The 22,095-nt window shown below is 28.7% G+C and overlaps 1 protein-coding gene across 1 annotated transcript; it reads right to left on the bottom strand.

Moving 5' to 3' along the window:
- Positions 1 to 969: 969 nt before the first annotated feature.
- On the bottom strand, positions 970 to 20,831 carry LOC136075750 (uncharacterized). The gene is made up of 5 exons (XM_065789185.1): positions 20,276 to 20,831; positions 19,819 to 19,970; positions 3,646 to 3,856; positions 3,205 to 3,470; positions 970 to 3,132 (listed from the first exon to the last, which is right to left on the bottom strand). The coding sequence occupies exons 1-5, from the start codon at positions 20,829 to 20,831 to the stop codon at positions 970 to 972; spliced, it is 3,348 nt and encodes a 1,115-aa protein (XP_065645257.1).
- Positions 20,832 to 22,095: the final 1,264 nt, after the last annotated feature.

Below are 22,095 nucleotides of genomic sequence, written 5' to 3'. Positions count from 1 at the left end.
TGATGTTATGAGTCTCATATCAGTTGGTCACGGTTTTGGCATAATGCAATGACGCCAGGTCCGGCCAAAACATATAATTAACAACGGCATGATGAGCGTTGATGAATGGCACTAATCTTCTCTTTATACAATTAATTTCATAGATGGCTTTATTGAATGCAAGGCCGCTGGGGACAAAAAATGGCTTTGAAATACCTTTGTCAGAAGCGGCCAGGCAGACACGCATATATATATATATATATATATATATATATATATATATATATATATATATATATATATATATATATATATATATATATATATATATATATATATATATATATATATATATATATATATATATATATATATATATATATTTACGCTTAGTCATTTGGAATATTAATAGGTGTTAAACTTAATGCGTAATAATTACAGTTAATAGAAATGAGAAAAGGTAATAGTAATAGTAATAGTAATAGTATATGAGTTGCAAATAGGATACATATCCTATTAAAGTCATATAATGACTATAGGCAACTATCAATTGAACTGTCAAGCATTCGTTTAAATTCGTTAGTCGAGGAACAGTTAACTGTTGCATCATTGAGTGCATTCCAATGCTTAGCAACACGATTACTAAAAAAATGATATCGTGGATCGCAATTTCTGTTAAATTCGCGTACAAACTGTTCTCGTTGACCACATCGAGCTGGACGTATAATTGGTTCATTGTGCCAATTAATGATGGTAAGACCTTTTTCAATTTTAAACTTTTGAATCAAGTCACCTCTTATTCTACGATCCTCCAGTTTTTGAATTTGAAATAAGATACATCTATCTGTGTAACAAAGATGTTTGCATATAGTTGGGACTTTTGTGGATCGTCTTTGAATTTTCTCAACAATCTTTATATCTTTCATTAAATAAGGTGACCAAGCACTGATTGCATATTCCAGGTTAGGTCTGACATATGTTTTGTATAACTTAGTCCATAACATTAAATCCCTTGATATAAATGTGTTTTTTTAACATATTAAGCATTCTGTTAGCTTTATTACTAGCATGAATAACTTGATTAAAATATTTAGCATTACTTGAAACAAATATACCAAGATCTTTTTCTACATCTGATTTTTCTAAATCGTAATTTAAATAGTTGGTTGTATCTTGAAGTGAATAGTTTGAGCGTGGGTTGTTACTTGCCATATGCATAACTTTACATTTTTCTAGGTTCAGCTTTATCAACCAAACTTTTGTCCATTCAGTGATTTTATTTAAATCAATTTGAATGTCAGTGGTATCATTAGGAATATTTTTTACTCGTAGCTCATTCATTAGTTTCGAATCATCTGCATATAGTTTACTGACACATTTTAAATTGTCTGGCAAGTCATTGATGTAAATTATAAAAAGTATTGGGCCTAAAACTGAGCCGTGTGGGACACCGCTAGTAACGTGAGCCCAATCAGATACGTGTTCTCCAAGTACTACTCTCTGTTTTCTATCAGTGAGAAAGTCTTCAATCCAATCAAGAAGGTCTCCAACTATTCCATAAGCTTTAAGCTTGATGATTAATAATTTGTGAGAGATTGTGTCAAAAGCTTTTGAAAAGTCCAGATATACCACATCTACTGCATTTTTGTTAGCTAAGCATTTTGTAATATAATCATTGGATTCTAATAAGTTTGTAACACATGCTTTATTCTTTACAAAACCATGTTGAGATTGAGATATTAAATTTAGTTTTGAGAGATGATTTACAATGTCATTGGTTACTAAGCTTTCCATTAATTTACATGGAATAGATCTAAGAGAAACTGGTCTATAATTACTTGGTTCATTGGTATCACCTTTTTTAAATAGTGGAGTAACATTTGCATTGCGCCATGCATGAGGAATCGATCTTTCTGATAGTGATTTGTTGTATATAATTGTTAGAGGTAAAGATAGTACATTAGCACATTGTTTTAATATCATTGGGTGGACATTGTCCGGTCCGGTTGTTTTATTTGGATTTAAATTTTTTAATTTATTTTTGATCTCATCTATTGAAAAATGAAGGCTTGATAAACGCTCAGTTGTACGATTTGAAAGTAGTGGAGAATCTTTGTTAACTGAATTATTGTTGAAGACTGATTTGAATTGATCATTTAATGTGTCAGCAATGAATCTACCATCGGTCCCAGTAACTCCATAATTATTCCGAATTGATTTGATGCTTTGTTTGATTTTGCGTGAACTGTTAACATAACTAAACAAACGTTTGGGATTTTTTGTATCAAAAGCTAAACTATGTTCAAATTTTTTAATAGTTAATCTTTTTTGTACTTGTAAAGAAGATTTTAGTTTTTTGTATTGTTCGACAAGCTCAGGTATTTTCCACTTTGAAGATTGATTTTTACGCCATAATCTATTTTTTTTATTTATGAGGATTACAAGTGTACGATTGAGCCAAAGAGGTTTGTTTTTATTTTTACATATCACTTTTGGTACAAACATATTTGTTATGTAGTTACAATGATTCAAAAATAAGTTGTAACTCTCATTTATAGTTAAGTTGCTTAACTCTTTTAACCAGTCTATATTTTGAAAACATTTAATGATAGAATTGAAATCACTTTTATGGTAATTGTACTTGAATGTTAAATAACTAGTTTTATCTTTATTACTTGATAAATCATAATTAAATTTTAGTATCAAATGGCCTTGACTAGCTAATCCAAGTGGTGGTAAATTTTCTATGTATTTGATTCGGTCTGATGATTCAGTTATGACCAGGTCCAATATATTTTTTGGCATTTTATTTTTTTGGATGAATGTTGGAAATGTTACATTTTGAATGATGTTTATATTGTTAATAAGATCTACAACTCTAGCACCAATGCTGTTTTTATTACCATTAACTTGGACAGAACCATCTTCATACCATTTGATGTATGGAAAATTGAAATCCCCACATATGAGTATACCGGTATATATTTTTCTGTTTAACTCTATTTTTGCTGTTTGTATACTTTGAATTATTTCATCGTCAGCTTGGTTTGACCTTTCAATGTTAGTGTTATTTGATTTTTCGTCATTATAAATAATTTTTGATTTTAACGGTGGACGATAAATACAGCCAAGCTTAATAGTTTCGTTTCCATACTTGATAAGGCACCAAATTTATTCAGATTTCGTAACATTAATTGAAGAGTTTTTTATTTCAAATGATGATACATTGTCATGAACATATATTGCTACACCACCGCCATTATTTGTGTTTGAAATATTGTCGTTTCTGTTAAATTTGTGTAAATAATAATTTTCAATACTCACTAAAGAATCTTCTTTGAACCAAGTTTCATTGATAAATATAATATGAGGTTTGTACGTTGAGGCTAATAATGATAATTTATCTACTTTATCTGAATTTAATGAGGTAGCATTTGTATAAAGGCATTTTAATTGGTTATTATTTTCATCGTTTAATGTTTTTTGATTTGCTTGACATATATTGTTTTTATTACTTTTTGAAAATGTATATTTGTTAGTGTATTTTTTATGTTTTTTTGAGCATAGTATTAATCTGCCACTACTCTTATTGGGATGGGTGGTAATCAATTCGTCTAAGTTCTCCATTTATGATTCCGAAGTAGAACTTTTTTCCATTTCTCTCACCGAAGCGAAGCCTCTCTTCAGAACCATTTACTACATTAGGAAGTTCTTTATTTTTATTATTTCTTTCTTCTCTTAGTGTACGTTCAAATGCTCGCTCAGTTGGTGTCTTGTCTTTGTTTAAATATACTTTTTTGTACTTTTCGAATCTTTTTAGATTTTTTGCATTTAAAAGAACACATTTTTTAGTTTCTTGATCAAGTAATTCTACCTTCTAGTAAGGTAAAGTTTTTTAAAAGAACGCATTTTTTTAAAAGAACTTTTTAAAAGAAATTTTTTAAAAGAAATTTTTTAAAAGAAATTTTTTAAAAAGAAATTTTTTAAAAGAAACTTTTTAAAAGAAATTTTTTAAAAGAACACATTTAAAAGAACACATTTTTTAGTTTCTTGATCAAGTAATTCTAACTTCTAGTAAGGTAAAGTCATCTTTTTAATAATTACTGTTAAAACATTACTTTTTAACACCAATTTAATAAAATAACAAAGCTGATTTAATAATTATTTTAGACGATTATAACATAAACAATTAGCGATAAAAATTTTAGTATACATCAAAAGTAGGTAGCGCAAAACGGAAAATATATGCATATTTTCCGTTTTTCGCTAAGCCAAAAACCTTCTTGTTAAGCCAAAAACCTTCTTGGTTTAAATAACTTTACCAATCTATTTTTAATGCATGCTAAAAATTGCTATTGCACTAAAACTCTAATCACATAAACTGACTTTTATTAACAAGTTGTTAATAAAAAAAGACAACATTTTGACCAACGTGACATATTTTGTATAAGTTATTTATGTATATAATTATAAAGATTTCAATTCTATACATATAAAATTAATATAGAATATATCTGTATGAATAGAATGAAACTTTACAAATAATATACATACATCATATCTTATATCAATATTATAGAATATAACAGTATAAATAGAACAAAAATGTATAGATGATACACATACATCTCTTCTTATATCAATATTATGAATTTGTAATAATAAATAATGTTATATTTATCATAACAATATGAAATAATACTTTAAATTATAACAATAAATTTATAACTATAGATTTATTTGTAATGACAAAACAAATATAAGATAGGTATCTATAACTTTTTATAAATTCTAATGTAAATGTAAACTTCTTTAACCATATATTTATTTTGAATGAAGGTAAATATAAGATTATGTTATAAAATTTATATTAGAATTACTAATAGAAAAACTCGCCATTGTAATTTATTATTTTTCAAACTTAATAAACAAGTTGGTTAGCGATCTTTAACACCCGTCCGAAGTAGGTAGCAAAAATTTTTAAAATTGCAGACCTAGAATAGCTTTTTCATCGTTATGTGTACCCAAGAGAAATAACCTACTTTTGTTGAATGTTGACTACTTTTGCAAAACAACGCAACAAACAAACCTTTTAATTAAGATTTTGATTAGGCCTTAGTATTTAAAATGTATTAGTTGTTTTTAATAATAATATTTATGTTAAAATAGTAACAAATAACCTAGCAGTTACTACAAAAAAAAGTTAACTTAGTTTACATAAATACTGTAAGGCTCGTGGTAAATTCTAAGTTTAAGAAATTCAATTTTAGTCGAGTCTGATGCAGGTTTTTTATTATTTAACTTTTAATTAAAGAAATAGGTTATAAACGTTTTATAATTTATTTTTCTTTCTTAGACATCCTTATTATCAATATATTTAAAAAATTTTGTGAATATGATGGTAAATATGTTTCGTAAATATAACTTGTATATTTGATCTCTCTTTGTCCTTCTTTGTTACTCTTTAAAATATAAAGAGAAACAAAGAGAGAGAGAGAGAGAGAGAGAGAGAGAGAGAGAGAGAAAGAGCGAGAGATAACATAAATTAATATATATATATATATATATATATATATATATATATATATATATATGTATATAAATATATATATATATATATATATATATATATATATACATATATATATATATATATATATATATATATATTTATATATATAAATATATAAATATATATATATATATATATATATAAATATATATATATATATATGTATATAAATATATATATATATATATATATATATATATACATATATATATATATATATATATATATATATATATATATATATATATATATATATATATATATATATATACATACATATATATATATATATATATATATGCAATATTGGACAAAACATTTGCAACCAACAACGAACAATGCTAAAAAGTGTTCCTAATTTTACATGTCTTAAAAATGATACGAATTATACTACCACAGCAAACACTTCAGGAGTCTGGATTCATAGCATGCCATGACATGAGCAATCAGCTAAAAGATGACAGCACACAGGCAGAATTTTGTTGACAAGTGCCATTTTGCAGCGGACAAAACATGTGCAACTTTTTTGGTTTGTTTCATTTTCTTAAGTCTGGTCCGTGTCAACGTCACGAAAGTTTTTTAATAATTAAAGGAAGAATCCAGAAGTTTCCAGAAGCATGCAGAAGCTTCCAGAAGTTTCCGGAAGAAGAATCTGGAAGCATCCAGTAACATCCGAATGTATCTAGAAGCATTCCGAAGCATCCAGACGCATCTAGAGGCTTCAAGAAGCATCGAAAAGAAGCATCTAGAATCTTCCAGAACAGGTTCGCACAGGTTCATTTTACCATATAAGAGACATGTAAATCGACATGTAATTCAGTCAGTATATGGAAGTCATTCAGTCAATATTATCAAGACAGTTTATCGAAGTGAGTTTTATCAAAGTGTTTCATCCAAGAACATCAATACAAGAAGTGAAATACAACAAGTGTTTTATTACATCAATACAGTCTACATCCAACAAAGACGTTGTGTTCCACAGAGCATTATTGTATCATCACAAGGTAAATGTAACACGGTAAGCCTTGAGAAACGTGATTATTTATTTTTATTATTTTTATGACTTCAAGTGCAAAAATGGCTACCGACAGTCTTGGATTGGAACTAAAAAAGAAATTTATTGGCGATTACGTAAATGGAATGTCACAAAAAAGTATTTGTGATAAATACCGCGTGAAAAAATGGATCGTATCATGACTATGTTTCAAAATCGTTCTACGAGGAATTTGGAAGCAGATAACAAAGGTGGAAGACCACGTTCCACCACTTCTAGAGAGGATTCTATGATCGTCAGATCCGTCAAGAAGGATCCCTGGATATCGTCAGTCAAGATACAAAAGCAATTAGAGCTGCCTGTATTGGACTGAACAATTAGACAAGGTGCTGTTGAAGCCGGATTGTTTTCTTGACGCCCTGCAATAAAACTGCTGATTTCACCAAAAAACTAGAAGAAAAGACTCCTGTTTGCTACATCTCATATTGACCGGAATGTGTAGAAATGGCGAACTGTCCTGTTCAGTGATGTTCGAAGTTCAATATCATTGGGAGCGATGGCATTTGTCGTGTACGTCGACCGGCCGGAAAACGCCTCGATTTACGTTACTGCCATAAGACCGTGAAGAATGGTGGAGGCAATGTAATGGTCTGGGGGTATTTTTCTGCTAACGGCCTAGGTCCAATACATCGAAACGATGGAATAATGGACCGTTTCATGTATAAAAATATCCTGAAAGATGTTATGTTACCTCATGCTGAATGGAATATGCCAATAAAATGGGTTTTTTAGCAAGACAACGATCCGAAACACACTGCAAAAGTAGTCAAGCAGTGGTTTCAAGACAACCACCTATCGGTGATGGATTGGCCGCCTCAATCTCCGGATCTCAACCCAATCGAGAACCTGTGGGAGATCGTCAACCGCAGAATTATTCATGAAGGTGTTCGTAATAAGGATCAACTATTTGAACAAATCCAAAAGGCCTGGGCAGCGTTTCCACAAAGTTTTATTGATCACCTAATCGAATCTATGCCTCGAAGATGCAAGGCTGTGATCAACAACAATGGATTCGCCAAGAAATATTGATAGCGTAATACAGTTTGGTCAACATATTGTCGTGTTGCACTTGTTTTGTCCAGAAGGAAATCAACATTTTTTAATACTTTTGATTAATTTATTAATTTTCGTGTACAAATAATGAACTTTGGGATGAATAAAAGTTGAAGAACTTTGTCTCTAAACAGTTACATAGTTATTTCTCAAAATTGAAAAAATGCAGCACTTTTATATAAAGAAACTAAATTAGCATTATTTGGTTGCACTCGTTTTGTCCGATACTATATATATATATATATATATATATATATATATATATATATATATATATATATATATATATATATATATATATATATATATATATATATATATATATATATATATATATATATATATATATATATGTATATATTAATAAATGATCTTAGTGTGATTCTATGAACATTGAGGGGAGCGATGAAAAAGAGAATCTTTAGGAGGGCAAAACAGGAGGGCGGTAAAATGCTTATATAATTGTTTTTTTTCAACAATTTGATTTACCATCAGTAGGTATTTAAATATTTACCTCCAACATGGCTGAAGAAACCACTAATTAGAGTTGGAAGTTACTAGAAGAGAAAAAAAGAAAATTGTAGAGCAAGACAAAGATTGACAGACAACTTTAAGGATTGCAAATTAAATGAATCAGGATAGAAAGATGACGGAAACGAACTCCAAAGAATTAATGTTTGGGGAAAACATCAAGACGAATAAGAGTTTCGTCTAAGAATTTAAGATTTATAGAGATAGATAATAGCATTCAAATTTTTAAAGTGTCGAGCTCGAAAGAGATGCATTATTAGCAGATGCTAATTTTGCAATAAGTTTGATACATGGTTTCCAACATAAGTCGGAAGTAAAAATTAATCCTTGAAGTTTACCAGCCACTGTGAGCCCCATGCTATAGCAGAAGCGAGATCATTTTGAAGCTCAAATGCTCCCTCCAAATATTCAGAGAGTTTTGACTTCTTATCATGACAAGAATAAATGATACATCAGTGAACAATGCCACCTTAGGTGTAAGATTATCTGGAAGATCGTTAATAAAAATTAAAATGAGTATAGGGCCAAGGACCTAATCTGGAGGAACCCCTGAAGCTAGAATAATAAATAAGAATAAGCCAGATTTTATTAAAAGCTTAAGAAATGTAAAAAGCAATGGCCTTATCCTTCCCACCTATATTTAATGCACGATAAAACCTATCGGTTATTACTGTTAGCAAATCAGCTGTAGAACGAGAAGATTAAAATCCATATTGACAATCAGAAAGTAAGTGATTACATTCAAAGTGAGAGATTAAGTGTTTGTTAATTAAAGATTCAAAAATCTTGTTTATAATACAAAGAAGACTAATGGGACGGTAGTTAGACGAATCAGATCGCTCTCCAGAATGTTTGAAAATTGGAATAACAGATATGACACGAATATCAAGCGATGGATGAACATATTCGACGGGTATATCAAGTAGAACGCAACTAGTGGAATCAAGAAATGATGTTCATGAAAAGGTCATAGCAAACAATTCAGTTTTGTCTTTTGGTGAGATAACAAAGTCTAAACCATACAAGAGATGTGGAGTAACAGGTTTGCCCTTATTATTGATACTATTAAAGATTCAAGAAGAAGAAAGGTAAAATTTGTGGGCTTTAATGCCTGCAAAGGTACTGACACCAGAGCCAAGCTATTTAAAGTGATGGGCATTAATGTCACCGACAACAACAATATTGGCTGATGAATAAAAAGAAAGGGCTTGGTCTATACGATCTGAAATAACATCAAAATGAGTGCACCCCTGAGATGAATAAAAGTGATGTAGAACAAAAAGAAAGACAATAGAGTGAAGTGGTGCTAAATGAAAGAACATAAAGGAATAGACTGCGGATTCAAACCTAGTTTTTCGACGAATGGGTGAATATTGAGGAATGTAAATGCCCAGACCAAGCATGTGATAATTGGAATCTTTACGATTTAAACGAAGATAACCATCAACACTAAGATCACAGGATGAGACAGCTGAAATCAAATCAGTCTCACAAAGAGCAAATAGGTTTTATGAAATTTACAAGAAATGAGACTCATCAGAAGAAAAGTTACTTCGATGACAATGAATATTATTGAATGATAGGTTTAGAGAACTTGATGATGATGGTTTTATTGTTTAACAGTTTTTGGTACCTTATTCATTTTTAAATTTGTTAAAGAACTTGACTCAGAGCATAGACAGTACTCAGTACACTGTTTAACAGACCAGCAATCCCCTCATTACTAATAATAAACTCTAAGCCGTAACAAAGGGCTTCAGGTGTGGCCTTGGCAATGCACATCAAAAGTACAAACAAGGACACCATCCATACGCAACATGGCACTCTTAAGTCTTTGATATTATTCAGCGGAATATGGAATCAGCCTCTCTGAGAGTTACCACAAATTTTGGAAACCTGACAACCAGCCAGCCTTAGAACAATAAAACTGAGTTTTAGAGTTGTACCCTCATTAGGAGATATTAGATCGAGTTGCCTATTCATAAAAACAGATTCACAAGTAAAACCCATGCATTGAGTAAAGAAGATCAGCAACGAACATCCAATACTAAAAACAATGTATTATAAATACATGTGCGCTAGCCTAATAGATGAAGAAGGAATGCGATGCTGGTCAAAAGATAGAGTCTGTTTACCCTTTAAGTCTCTGCCTAGGAGGTCTTTTACATGACAGTAGTTGGATGCATTTAACATCTGCCCAAGATGTGAATTTTTATCGAGACACCATCTTTAGACTTCACAAAACCAAGAGCCCTAAGGTCAAGTATGTTTAAAGTCGTAGTTGGTATCTCCTTGCCTTTGCCTAAAAAGGCGTATGCTACTAGAAAGCGGGATTTCAGATTGTACTAGGTTAAATGTTATCCGTAGCAGGATAACCTATATATATACATATACCTGTATATATGTATATATATATATATTTATATATTTACATATATATATATATATATATATATATATATATTTACATATATATATATATACATATATATATATATATATATATATATATATATATATATATATATATATATATATATATATATATATATATATATATATATATATATATATATATATATATATATATATATATATATACAATGAAAAAGGTATGTCAAGCAAAAAAAACAATAATTGAATTTTTGAAATTTGAAAAAAGATTTATTTCTTTTAAATAAACAAAGAAATGATAAAAAAGCACTAGAGGCCTATCACTATTTTCATCAGTAGTGCTATTTTTAATGCTTTTATCAAAATTCTTTTATGTAACTGTAGAAAGTTAGATAATAGAAAAATTAAATTGCTATATTGTAACTATGAGTTACCATTGTAACATTTTTTTAAAAAAGGACGTCTCAATTAAATGTGCCATGTTTTTATTTATGTAAATGACTTTCACATGACAACAAATATTTTTCACTTTTTAGTTTAAGGAAAACAAAGAGTTGGAAAAAAGGTTCTATAGTTTTATTGTGCAATCTCTGGCATTCAAATACATAATTGTCAAATTGATCTGTAGAATTTCCTGTTCTGCAACTGGAAATATGACCATTAGTACGGTTTCTTAAGAAACCTATAATGGTAACTTATAGTTACAATATAGCAATTTAATTATTCTATTATCTAACTTTCTACAGTTACATAAAAGAATTTTGATAAAAGCATTAAACATAGCACTACTGATGAAAATAGTGAAAGGCCTCTAGTGCTTTTTTATCATTTATATGTTTATTTAAAAGAAATAAATCTTTTTTCAAATTTCAAAAATTTAATTATTGTTTTTTTTGCTTGGCCTACCTTTTTCCATTGTATTGTTTATTATCAATTTGGTAGTTTTATTTATGCTTTAATATTAATTAAAGCATAAATAAAAGACAGTAATGTCCTCCATATATTAATGATTTCATAAACAAGCCATCTGGTCCGGCAGATTTTATCTTTTTTTGCTTATGCAAAGCGTTAGTAACACCTACAATAGTAACTCTAACAGGTATGTCTAGTAATGAAGAATGCGGTAACTCCTTGAATAACAGCAACATGATTGGTTGCCTTTAAATTACTATTTTCATACACACTGTTCCAATACCTTAAAGGATTGCCATTACTGGTATTCTTTGTACATCTATCAGCTTTAATATGCTCAGCATAACTTTTACAGTACTTAAAAGGAAGATTAAATAGTGCCTGAGTATTTTTTTTTTTCACAAATAATTCTATGTTTAGGTTTTCCATCAATTACGTATTATTTGAATGCATCCCTAGTAATTAGACCCGTTAGACCAATTAGACCCACGAAATAGAAATAGGATGTTCGTCTTGTTGAAAATATGTAAAAAATGAATACCATAAGATATATAAGCTGGATATAAAGTGAATACCATGGAGTAGAATGAGTATTGACTAAATACTGAAGTAGCGGTTGTAGGAGACTCATTTATCATCAGGTGGTTATGTAGGAGGCTCATTTATCACCAAAGAAACAAATGAGATCACCAAGGAATTTTGCAAAGGAAATCACAAAAAGAATATCAGGACTTCTACAAAGAAAATCACAAAAAGAATAATCAGCTTTAGAATAGTACCTAATGTGATTATAGAATGAGCCTAAAGAAGAAGTTTGAGTGCGTACAATATTTTTATATATATAATTTATATGGTGTAGCACTTGCCGAAAGAGAAAATGATCCGATAGATGATGATAATGATCGTCATCATCATCATCATCATCTGGTTATCTTCTTTTTTGGCAAGTGCTAAGCAAAAGCTAAGTCAAAAAAATCTCTTTTTTAAAAGTATCTTTCATCCAATATTGGTGATTTTATACTTTATTATTGCTTAAACAACTAAAGTTTTCTTTAATATTGTTTTCTTGCTTCATGTTAGTTAGCACTTTTTAGTTTAGATTTACAATTAACTTTTTGGAATATTTTTGTTAGTAGTTTTAGTCTTGTTTTAAGATAAATTTCTTAGATTCTTTTTTTGTTAGTATTTTTAGTTTTATTTTGAGAATCTCTTGAACTATTTTTGCTGACAAGTTTTTATTTTAAGGTTATCATTCTACATTTTTTTTTGTTAGTATTTTTTGTTTTCATTTTGAAAATCCCTAGAATTATTTTTGTTGGCAAATTTTTATTTTAAGATTATCATCCTTGATTCTTTTTTTTGTTTGTATTTTTTAGTTTTATTTTGAGAATCTCTCGACTTATTTATGTTAGCAAGTCTTCATTTTAAGATTATCTTTTTAGATTTATTTTTGTGTTAATATTTCATAGTTTTATTTTAAGAATATCATTTTGAACTATAGTGGGAGCCCACTTCATAATTTCTAAAAAATAAGGTCCTTAAATAAAAAGGTAAAGTTTTTAAACATTAGACTAAACACTTAAACATAAGACTAAAAACTCGTGTTCAGTCTTGTGTTTAAAAACTCAAGCTTAATTTACTTAGTCGATAGGATTTAGTGGTAGAAATGGTTACGTTAACGTTACTGATAACTGCAGAAAATGTTGTATTGAATTTATTTTAATTTTAGAAATACATTATTACCCCAATAAATTATTTAATTTCGTTTTTATAATTGAAATAAAACTTGGTATTTAAACTTCTGATTAAATATTTTGACATCGATACATCATAGAAATATAGCTCACAATATATAATAGGAAGAAAATAAAATACTGAAACATTAAGAGAATAATAAAATAATCAAACAAATAAATAATGAAACATTTAGAAAAGTTAAATTTGGGCTCCTCATATTAATAACAACATATTTTCCTTAAGTTGGTGATGATTAATGTAAAATATAATATTTTTTTTTAGTTGATGCATCAACTACAAAAAGTGCTTTAATTTAAATACTAGGTAAAATGCGAAATTGAACTGCGCACCATTGGTTTATAAGTATTTTATATTGTAACAGCATTTTTAGCCGTTTTTAAACAATAATCATGACTATAAACATGACTACACTGCGCCAACCAAAACCCTCAGTCGATGTATTTACATTTACCTGAATGCTCTCTCTAATAGTCAGTAAATGCATTTACACTTAATAACATATACATTACAAATATATTCATATTTATTTGTATTAAAATTAATAATATAGTCATGGTCCTAAAAATATAATATAGTGGTTTGCACAAAAGTTCGCATTTCACTAGTTGGTACTTTGGATTTTGCCGACATCCTTATATTCAACAAATATTAAAAAATATAAGGGAGCACTTGCACCCTTAATCCGTATGCACCTTTGATCCTATAGCGTTATCTCCATTCTTACAAAACCTTTAAAAAAGGGCTGATAGCCAGCGTGTTATAGGTTTCGAATAATTATTTTACAACGGAAACCTCACTTGCCTAAGTTGCAAATCGAGCTTTAGTATTATTAATGATTTAGATAATACTAAGATTAAAAAATAAGATAAAAACTGTGTTTCTGAAACTTCAAATAAAAATTTGTGACATTTATTAGCCTTTTATCGACAACAAACTGGAAATCTGTTTTAAAACAAAAGGTGTTAATGAAGGCTATGATAAATATTATCATATATTTGAATGTCACTACAATAAAGCATTCCCAATAACAACTAAATTTATTAAAACAAAAACTCTACAAAATCCCTGGATAACACCCCCGTAATCATAAAATTTTAAAAAAAAAAGCAACGATTGTATGAGAAGTTCATTAAAAAAAGAACTTTTAAAAATGAAACAAACTATAAAAACTATAATCGTCTTTTTGTGACGATTGTAAAGCGCTCAAAAAGACTTTACTATAGTAGCCAATTACTAAGATACAAAAATGATATACAAAAAACTTGGAATATAACAAAAGAGGTTATAGGTAAAGAAGATATGAATATTAGTCGTTTACCAAAAAAACTAATTAGTAATAACTGTGAAATTATTAACGACGTAATAATTGTTTATTCGTTTAACCATGCATTTGTTACCTCAGGTCCAAGTTTAGCATCAAAAATAAATAAAATTAAACTTGCTTCAAGTCATACCTAAACTCTAATAATAATAGAATGGACAATAATATGCTAACAAAATTGCTTGATGCTATGTACTTACTTAAACCAAATAAAGGTAATGGAGTTGATGATGTAAGCAGTAATGTAGTAATTAAATCAATGTCTTATTTAAAAATTCCGCTTTTGCATATATTTACGCTCTCTTTAAAGCAAAGAATCTTTCCCGATAAACTTAAAGGTGCAAGGGTAATACCTATACTAAAATCAGGAGATGAGACTAGTGTCTCCAATTACAAGTTTATCTCCATACTATCATGCTTTTCAAAATTATTAGAACACATTATGTATAAAAGATTGTATTACTTTTTAGATGTAAACAATTTTCTCTATAGTAAGCAATTTGGATTTAAAAAGAGCCACTCTACAGATCAGGCTACTGTTCATCTTTTTCAAGATATCTTTAAATCATTTGATGAAAATAAATATACATTAGGTGTATTTATTTATCTCAGTAAGGCTTTTGACACTGTCGGTCATTACATTTTTTTAACAAAGTTAGAAAACTATGGTATTAAACATAAAAATTGCGTGGTTTAAAAGCTATTTGTCAAATAGAAAACAATAAATTTCTTATAATGAAGGTAAACAACCTATATGAACATAACATGTGGGGTTCCTCAGGGATCTATAATAGGGACACTCCTATTTCTCATTTTTATTAATGATTTAAGCAAAGCTTGTACTGAACTAGATACAATTTTATTTGCAGATGACACTACTTTATGCACATAATGATATAAATATTCTGTTTTTGTTAGTAAACAAAGAGCTATTAAATCTTACTGAATAGTTTAATGCAAACAAATTATCTCTAAATGTAACCAAAACAAAATTTTTTTTTTTCTATCGTTTTCATGACCGAGATAAAACTCCTTTGAAACTTCCAAAACTTTGTATTGCCAATCAGGAAAAAAAAAGAGAAACCACTATAAAATTTCTCGGCGTGCTTCTGGATGAAAATGTGACGTTGAGAGATCACATACATTGTCTCGAAAATACAATCTCAAGGATTATAGGCCTGCTATCCAGAGCTAAGCCTTTTTTAAATCCAACTTGCTTAAAGCTTTTATATTTCTCGTTCATTCATTGCCATCTTAATTATGCAAATATTGCTTGGTGCAGTACAAATAAAAATAAAATAAAAAACTATTTAACAAACAAAAGCATTCTATCAGAATCATTTCCAATGTGGGCCGTTATACACACTCCCAAGCATTATTTGTTAATTTAAATATAATGAATGTTTATCAATTAAATGTCTATCAAATTCTTATATTTATGTTAAAAATTAATAATAATATATCTCCTAAAATATTTTACCCATTATTCAAAATAAATCAGAATAGATATCTAACGAGATTTTCAAATAACAGTTATATTTAACCCGAAAGTTACTTTGCGGCGACCGAATTTTCAATTTCTGCTAGTGGGCCAAAATTATGAAACAAAATATTAACGAATGAACTTAAAACAATTTCTACGCTTAATGAGTTTAAGAATAAATTGAAGCAAAAACAACTGATGAACGACGTAGCGCTCAGCTTTTTCTGAAGTTTTAATGATTGCTACTGTTAAACTTACCCAATAATTAGAGGTTTGTCATTATGACAAACTTATGACAATCTTAGAAAAAAATTGTGCTACTTGTTATTGCTTAAATTAAAGTTTTTTTAAAAAAATTAAAAAAAAAAAATTATGGTTTATAAGAATTTTTCACATATTTCAAGGTATATGCTAGTGTAAAAGAAAAGCTTCAGGATTATGCGTATTTGCTTTCTTGCTTTTTTGTAATATAGTATCTTTGTACTTATCCTTTTTTTTTTCTTTTTTTTTTTAATTTTTCTCAACCAATGCAAAAAGAGAAAGTGGAAGTAGGACTTTTGGACCGATGATTTTTATTTTATTAAGTCTTTAGAAAAACGTTTTATATTATATTGTGTTACGCTTTTTAATTTTTGTTGACTTATATTTAAGATATAGACTTAGGGGCTTAGTGATAAGACCAATTATGTCTTATTCTTGCCCCTGCTATTTGTATTTATATTATGCTTTACGACTTTAATAAATTTTTTTGGCAAAAAAAAAAAATAATAAATAAATAGAATATGCAAATTCTGAAAATGATTATTTTTTTAAAAGATAGTATTTTCCAGTTTCTCGATTTTAATTCGGGGCGGGATTTATCATTCACCATCAAAGGCGGAGACTGATCTTGCTTTTTTTGGTGTTTGAGATGGAGTAAAATCCAAACATTTATATGGTTATGCTTCCATTAAATAAAGATGCTTTGCAAATGCTAAAATAAAATAAATATAAATAAAAATAATATCCAAATAAATTTAACCCCCTACCTCATATGTGAGGACAAGGAGTTTTCAAAATATTTTTATACTATTCTTAACTAAATTCAAATTCAACCATAAATTTGAAATTTCATGAAATAATCTTTTAGCGTTCAAAAATTATAGCGAGATAAAAATTGTAACCCCCTCAAATTGAGGGTGATTCAAACTTTTATTAGACATAATTTTTGAACACTAAGAGATTATTGCATATAATTTGAAATTCATTGATGAATATGTTTTTAGTTGATAAAAGAAAAAACAGATTTTGGTAATTTGTTGCCCTCACATTTGAGGTAAGGGGGAGGGTTTTTTTTTGGGGTATTTTTTTTTACCGGTAATCTTCGCAATTTTTTGTAAAGCATCTTTAAATGACGTAAGTATAAAAAGATTAATGTTTGGAGTTCCATGTATGGAAGTTATCTCTCAGGTACAGGTTCAGCCCTTGCAACAAGGGAGGGTTTGAGAGCTAAGAAATAGTTTAAAAGCTAGATGAAATTAAGACTGTTATAGTTTAGATAAATCAACAACCTTTACACAATAAAACATAGTCTAGTTACTAAGTTCTGTACAATTATATTAAAGTTATAAATATCTTAATACTTGCCTTTAAAATAAATATAGCTTCTTCGCAAGAAGGGTGTGTGAGGGGGGAGGGGGCTTACTACCTTGATTTTCCCCCTCAACGCACTCTTGATTGAAACCAAACTCAAATAATAAAAGTAAGTAAGTAAAATGCCTTACATTTTATTTTTCTTATTTAAAACTAGTATTAGATGCATGTATGTGTGTAAGGAAACAAAATGATCATTGTAAATTTATTTACATTTATTATAAACTTAAAATTGCTAAATTTGTTTATTTTGGAAAAACGCCCACAAAAGAATTTTTAAAAAACATGTTGATTTGGTACAAGATACCAGTGTAGTAAACTATTTTTATTTATTTAAAATTTATTTCTTGAAAAAAAAGGTGTAAATTGTAAAATGTAAAAAAATATTTAATTTTCTTCTGTTTCCATTCATAGTCAATTTCTTTTACTTAAAAAAACACATTCCGCGGGGCTTTTTTGCTTTTATACAATAGAGTTTAGATTTTATAAAAGGATTTTATTTTGGATTAAAGAAAAAAAAAGGAATTAAACCTAAACAATAAATTAGGAAAAACGAACCTTTTCTATTCGTCTATTATTAATAAAGTGAGTTCGGTAATGCAACCGGGGTAGTTTTTATATTGCGACAACTACTGTTTAAAACCCAAATTCCCCGCAAAAAGATTAATGTCAAAAGATAAGTAATTGCTTTTTTAGACATTTGATATGGCATATATTACATCCATCAAGAAAAATAACTTTAAGAAAATTTTATGTAACGTTTTTTTCAAAATCAAAGTCGACGATTGCACAATAATATATTGTAATAAGTTACCATGAACTCAAAAACTTAAAATCGCCATGATGATATGAAAAACCTCAAAGTTTAGGTAAGTTGATTTTTTCCGTTTATAGCTTGATTTAAAAGGAATGTATAAAAAAAACGTATCCGAATCATTTTTTGATGATCCCCATGCATATATACCTTTTTTTTTTAGATTTTTAGGTAATGCAACCTTTTTCTAATTTATATGTTTTCAAATAACATTTGGTGCCAACGGATAGAGGTTTGTATATCTTTAATTTTTCGTTTTTGGATTCTTTTTCTACTCGATGTAACATGTTGGAAGAAAAATGAAGACCTCGTCTTTTGCTGTCACGGTATTGATCGACTAAACGAAGAATTCTACCTTTGGCGTTGTCAGCATCTTCAGGAGCTATTCCACTTGTTACTCTTTCTTTTTCGTTTAGTTTTTGTTTTATACCTTCGATATAAAAACTCCAATTTTTTTTTTTGAAGTTCTCCTTGTTTTCTTAATTTTTGATAAAGTTGTTTTAACCGTCCTATTGTCGATTCGGCCAACTAAGCTTTTCCATAATTTTTAGAACTAAAATGATAAATGTTTTGTTCATAACACCATTCTTCCATTTTGTTATTAAAGAATTCTCCACCTTGATCAGTTTGTAAGTAGATAAAAGTTTTATCGTCTCTTTTAATATCTTCAAAAAAATGTTAAAAACTGCTAAGCACTTTTATGGCACTTTTTTTACAGGTCACTCTCAAATAAACTTTTTTAGACACTTCATCTACCTCAACTAAACAAATTCAGGACGATGAGGAGCGAAATTTAAATTAAAACTGTTCATTTCAGCCAAATTAGCTTGAAAATATTGACGAGGTCTATCGTATGAAAATTGACGAGTTTTGTAAACATAGGGTTTCCTAGTTGCTTGTTTTTTACCATTGACGTCGGTTGTTTTTTTAAAAAGTAAGGTCACATGTGACCAAGCTGTTATGAGACCGTTCCATTTGGCATAGATAGAACTTTCTAAAAGCGTTCTTAATTGTTCATAAAATTTTAAATCGGTTGGATTTTTTTTTTAAGTGTCAAATTGAAGCAAAACTTTTTTAATTTTAGGTGTGTCTGTCAAAGCAAACAAACGACTTTATAATTTGGTCAGTTGATCTTCTACAAGGTTATCAATAGCATCTCTCAAGACGTTGTCCGTTTCTTTAAAAAAAATTTTTTATAGGTAGTTTTTCCTCGTTCTTTATCCTCCGCCATTTTTTTCATTGATCTCGTTTCTAATGGTTTTCTTTTTAATCCTAATTTTAATCGTTCTTTTGTAGTTATGCTAGTTTCACTAACATCAGTTGAAGCACTAGCCACAGTTGGTTCTGAGGTACTAATTGTTTCAGGTAAAGCAGTAGCACCTAATAATTCGAGAGAAGTTTCTGGTGGTTCAGTAGATTCAGTTTTAATTGTTTCAGTAGTTTCTTCTTTTTTAGTTTCTATCGGTGCTAAATAGGAATCAGATGCTCATGTTCGTTGTTCCTTTTGGGGTGTAGGAATATGTAATAATGAAGAGCTTGTTAATGGATGAGTGAATAAATTTTTTTTTAAATTGGTAAGTAGTTTTAAAGATTCGGCGAAATTTTTAATATTAATAGAATCCATATCAAAAAATATTTTATAAGATAATAAAAGTGAATTTAAACGAGCAAGTTGAGAATTGTACAACCCATTATCATCAACAATTCAAGTAAACTTTTTTCTTTGATTGTGTTTTCCGTGTTGTAAAATTGATTTGAATTAGATTTAATACTTTCCAATAAACCCAACATTCCTCCTTTAGCACAAGTTTGCTCTACATCTTCTTTTAAAATGACTATATCTGTTACATCTCTAAAAGGTAATGAAGGTACATGATTGAAAAAAGTTTCAAATGTTGAAAAGAGCATATTTTTACCAATAGCTCTGATGGCTAATGCGCTCTCGTCATAACTATTTTTCATTTGATCGTAAATATCTTTATTGGATAATAAATAACTGTTGTTTTGAATATATTCTCTCAAAATGTCAAATTTAACACCTCGAAACATTTCGCCATATTGTATACATCTTTGATTAATAATGTCTTTTCTTTCTAATAATATTTCAAAAGCTCTTTTTCCAGCAAACCTTTTATCGGTTATGGATTTGCTTTCTATAAAACCAGAAGTCATGACAGAGCAAGGATCACGAAATAGAGCACCAGCGTATACACTTTCGGATGTTAATTTAGTTTCGTTTCGGAAAGGTATGTTGTATCTTTTAATAAAACTCCATAATTTGGCAAAAGTAAGTTGTCTTATTTGGTAATAATCGACTGCTATTCTCATGGTGCCTACAGAGTGAGAAGAGGTAAGTAAAGTTAAAAATTCGCTAGCGTAAAAAAAATATTATTTTGGATCGTTTATTTTTTCAAAAGCAGTGTTTGTAACATTGTTATTGATACTCGCTATGGATTCCTTTACGTCTACAACATTGGCTTGATATAAAATATAAATTTTTAAGTTGTTCAAAGTGGCTTTTTCGTTTCTTGGTTTATAAACGCGTAAAGAAATTTGATGAGATCCAAATCTATAAATGACTTGATTTTTACACATATCGATGAGATATTTAGGTAAGTTGGGGATTTTTTTTATAGCTTCGTTTTTGTAAAATTCTTGTAAAACTACGTTTGGATTGGGTGTTTCAAGAAAAATTAAAAATTTTCTAAGAGGTGTCAAAACATAAATTTTTTTATGACTCGATGGAATGGTGTTTAAAGTAGTAGAACGTGGTATAGCACTTAATGTACATTGAATAGAGGTGGGAGGCGTATTAGTTAGAGGGTTGTCGTGAATAGAAAATTTTCTTAAATTTCTCATCATTCTTAACGATTTGCTTATATTTATTTGTTTAATTTTATCATTAAATTCGCTTTGTTTATTCAAATTTAAAATGGTTTTAAAAGCGTAAGCATCACCTCCCACGTTGAGATAAGTTTTCCAATTTTCTTGATCGCTTATTAAGTTGGTAGCCAAATCACTGTTTTGCATAGTATCTAGAGGTAGTAAACTATTTAATTTTTGTTGAAAGCTAACTTCGCCAGCAATTTGATTTTTGATATTAATGCGATCTGCATAATTAAGAGAAGAAGGTAAATCATATCTCTCAATAAGCTGAGACAAATCTGATCTGTTTGAATATTCAGATTCTAGGTTTACTTCTGAGTTTTCTTGTTCATCCATTTGCAATAAATTTTTATTAAAAACATCTATGTTAAACGCATTTTTGGCCAATATTTTACGTAAAGTTTATAAAGGAGACTCGTTATAAGGTCTATATCTATTCATGTTTCATAAAAAAACAAACTATTTTGAAAATAGAGTTCTTTTTGATAATAATCAACGTCAAACTGTTGTCTTAATAAATTGATCACAGTTTTTGTAGGTTCTATAGTGTCGAATGAGATTAAGTTAATAGAATAATAATTTATAATTTCATGATAAAGTTTAAAACGAGTAGAGTTGAAATATTCTTTTAAAACGTCGTAATTGCTATAAACAAAGTCTGATATAGCTTGATTTTTATCTTTCATTTTTCTTTTATCATGAGGAC

The sequence above is a fragment of the Hydra vulgaris genome, chromosome 02 (genome assembly GCF_038396675.1).
Source record: "Hydra vulgaris chromosome 02, alternate assembly HydraT2T_AEP".
Taxonomy (NCBI): domain Eukaryota; kingdom Metazoa; phylum Cnidaria; class Hydrozoa; order Anthoathecata; family Hydridae; genus Hydra; species Hydra vulgaris.
Note: the sequence above shows the minus strand (reverse complement) of the source record. Positions and strands in the feature narration are given on the sequence as shown.

Excerpts from the sequence above, each read along its gene's own strand:
- LOC136075750 (XM_065789185.1), bottom strand. The coding sequence starts at position 20,831 with ATGAGAATAGCAGTCGATTATTACCAAATAAGACAACTTACTTTTGCC. Across the intron at positions 3,857-19,818 it reads TGGCTAGTGCTTCAACTGAT|AAGGTAGAATTACTTGATCA; the intron begins GTTAGTGAAACT and ends TTACCTTACTAG. Across the intron at positions 3,471-3,645 it reads TGAAGAGAGGCTTCGCTTCG|CAAATCAAAAAACATTAAAC; the intron begins GTGAGAGAAATG and ends ATATATGTCAAG.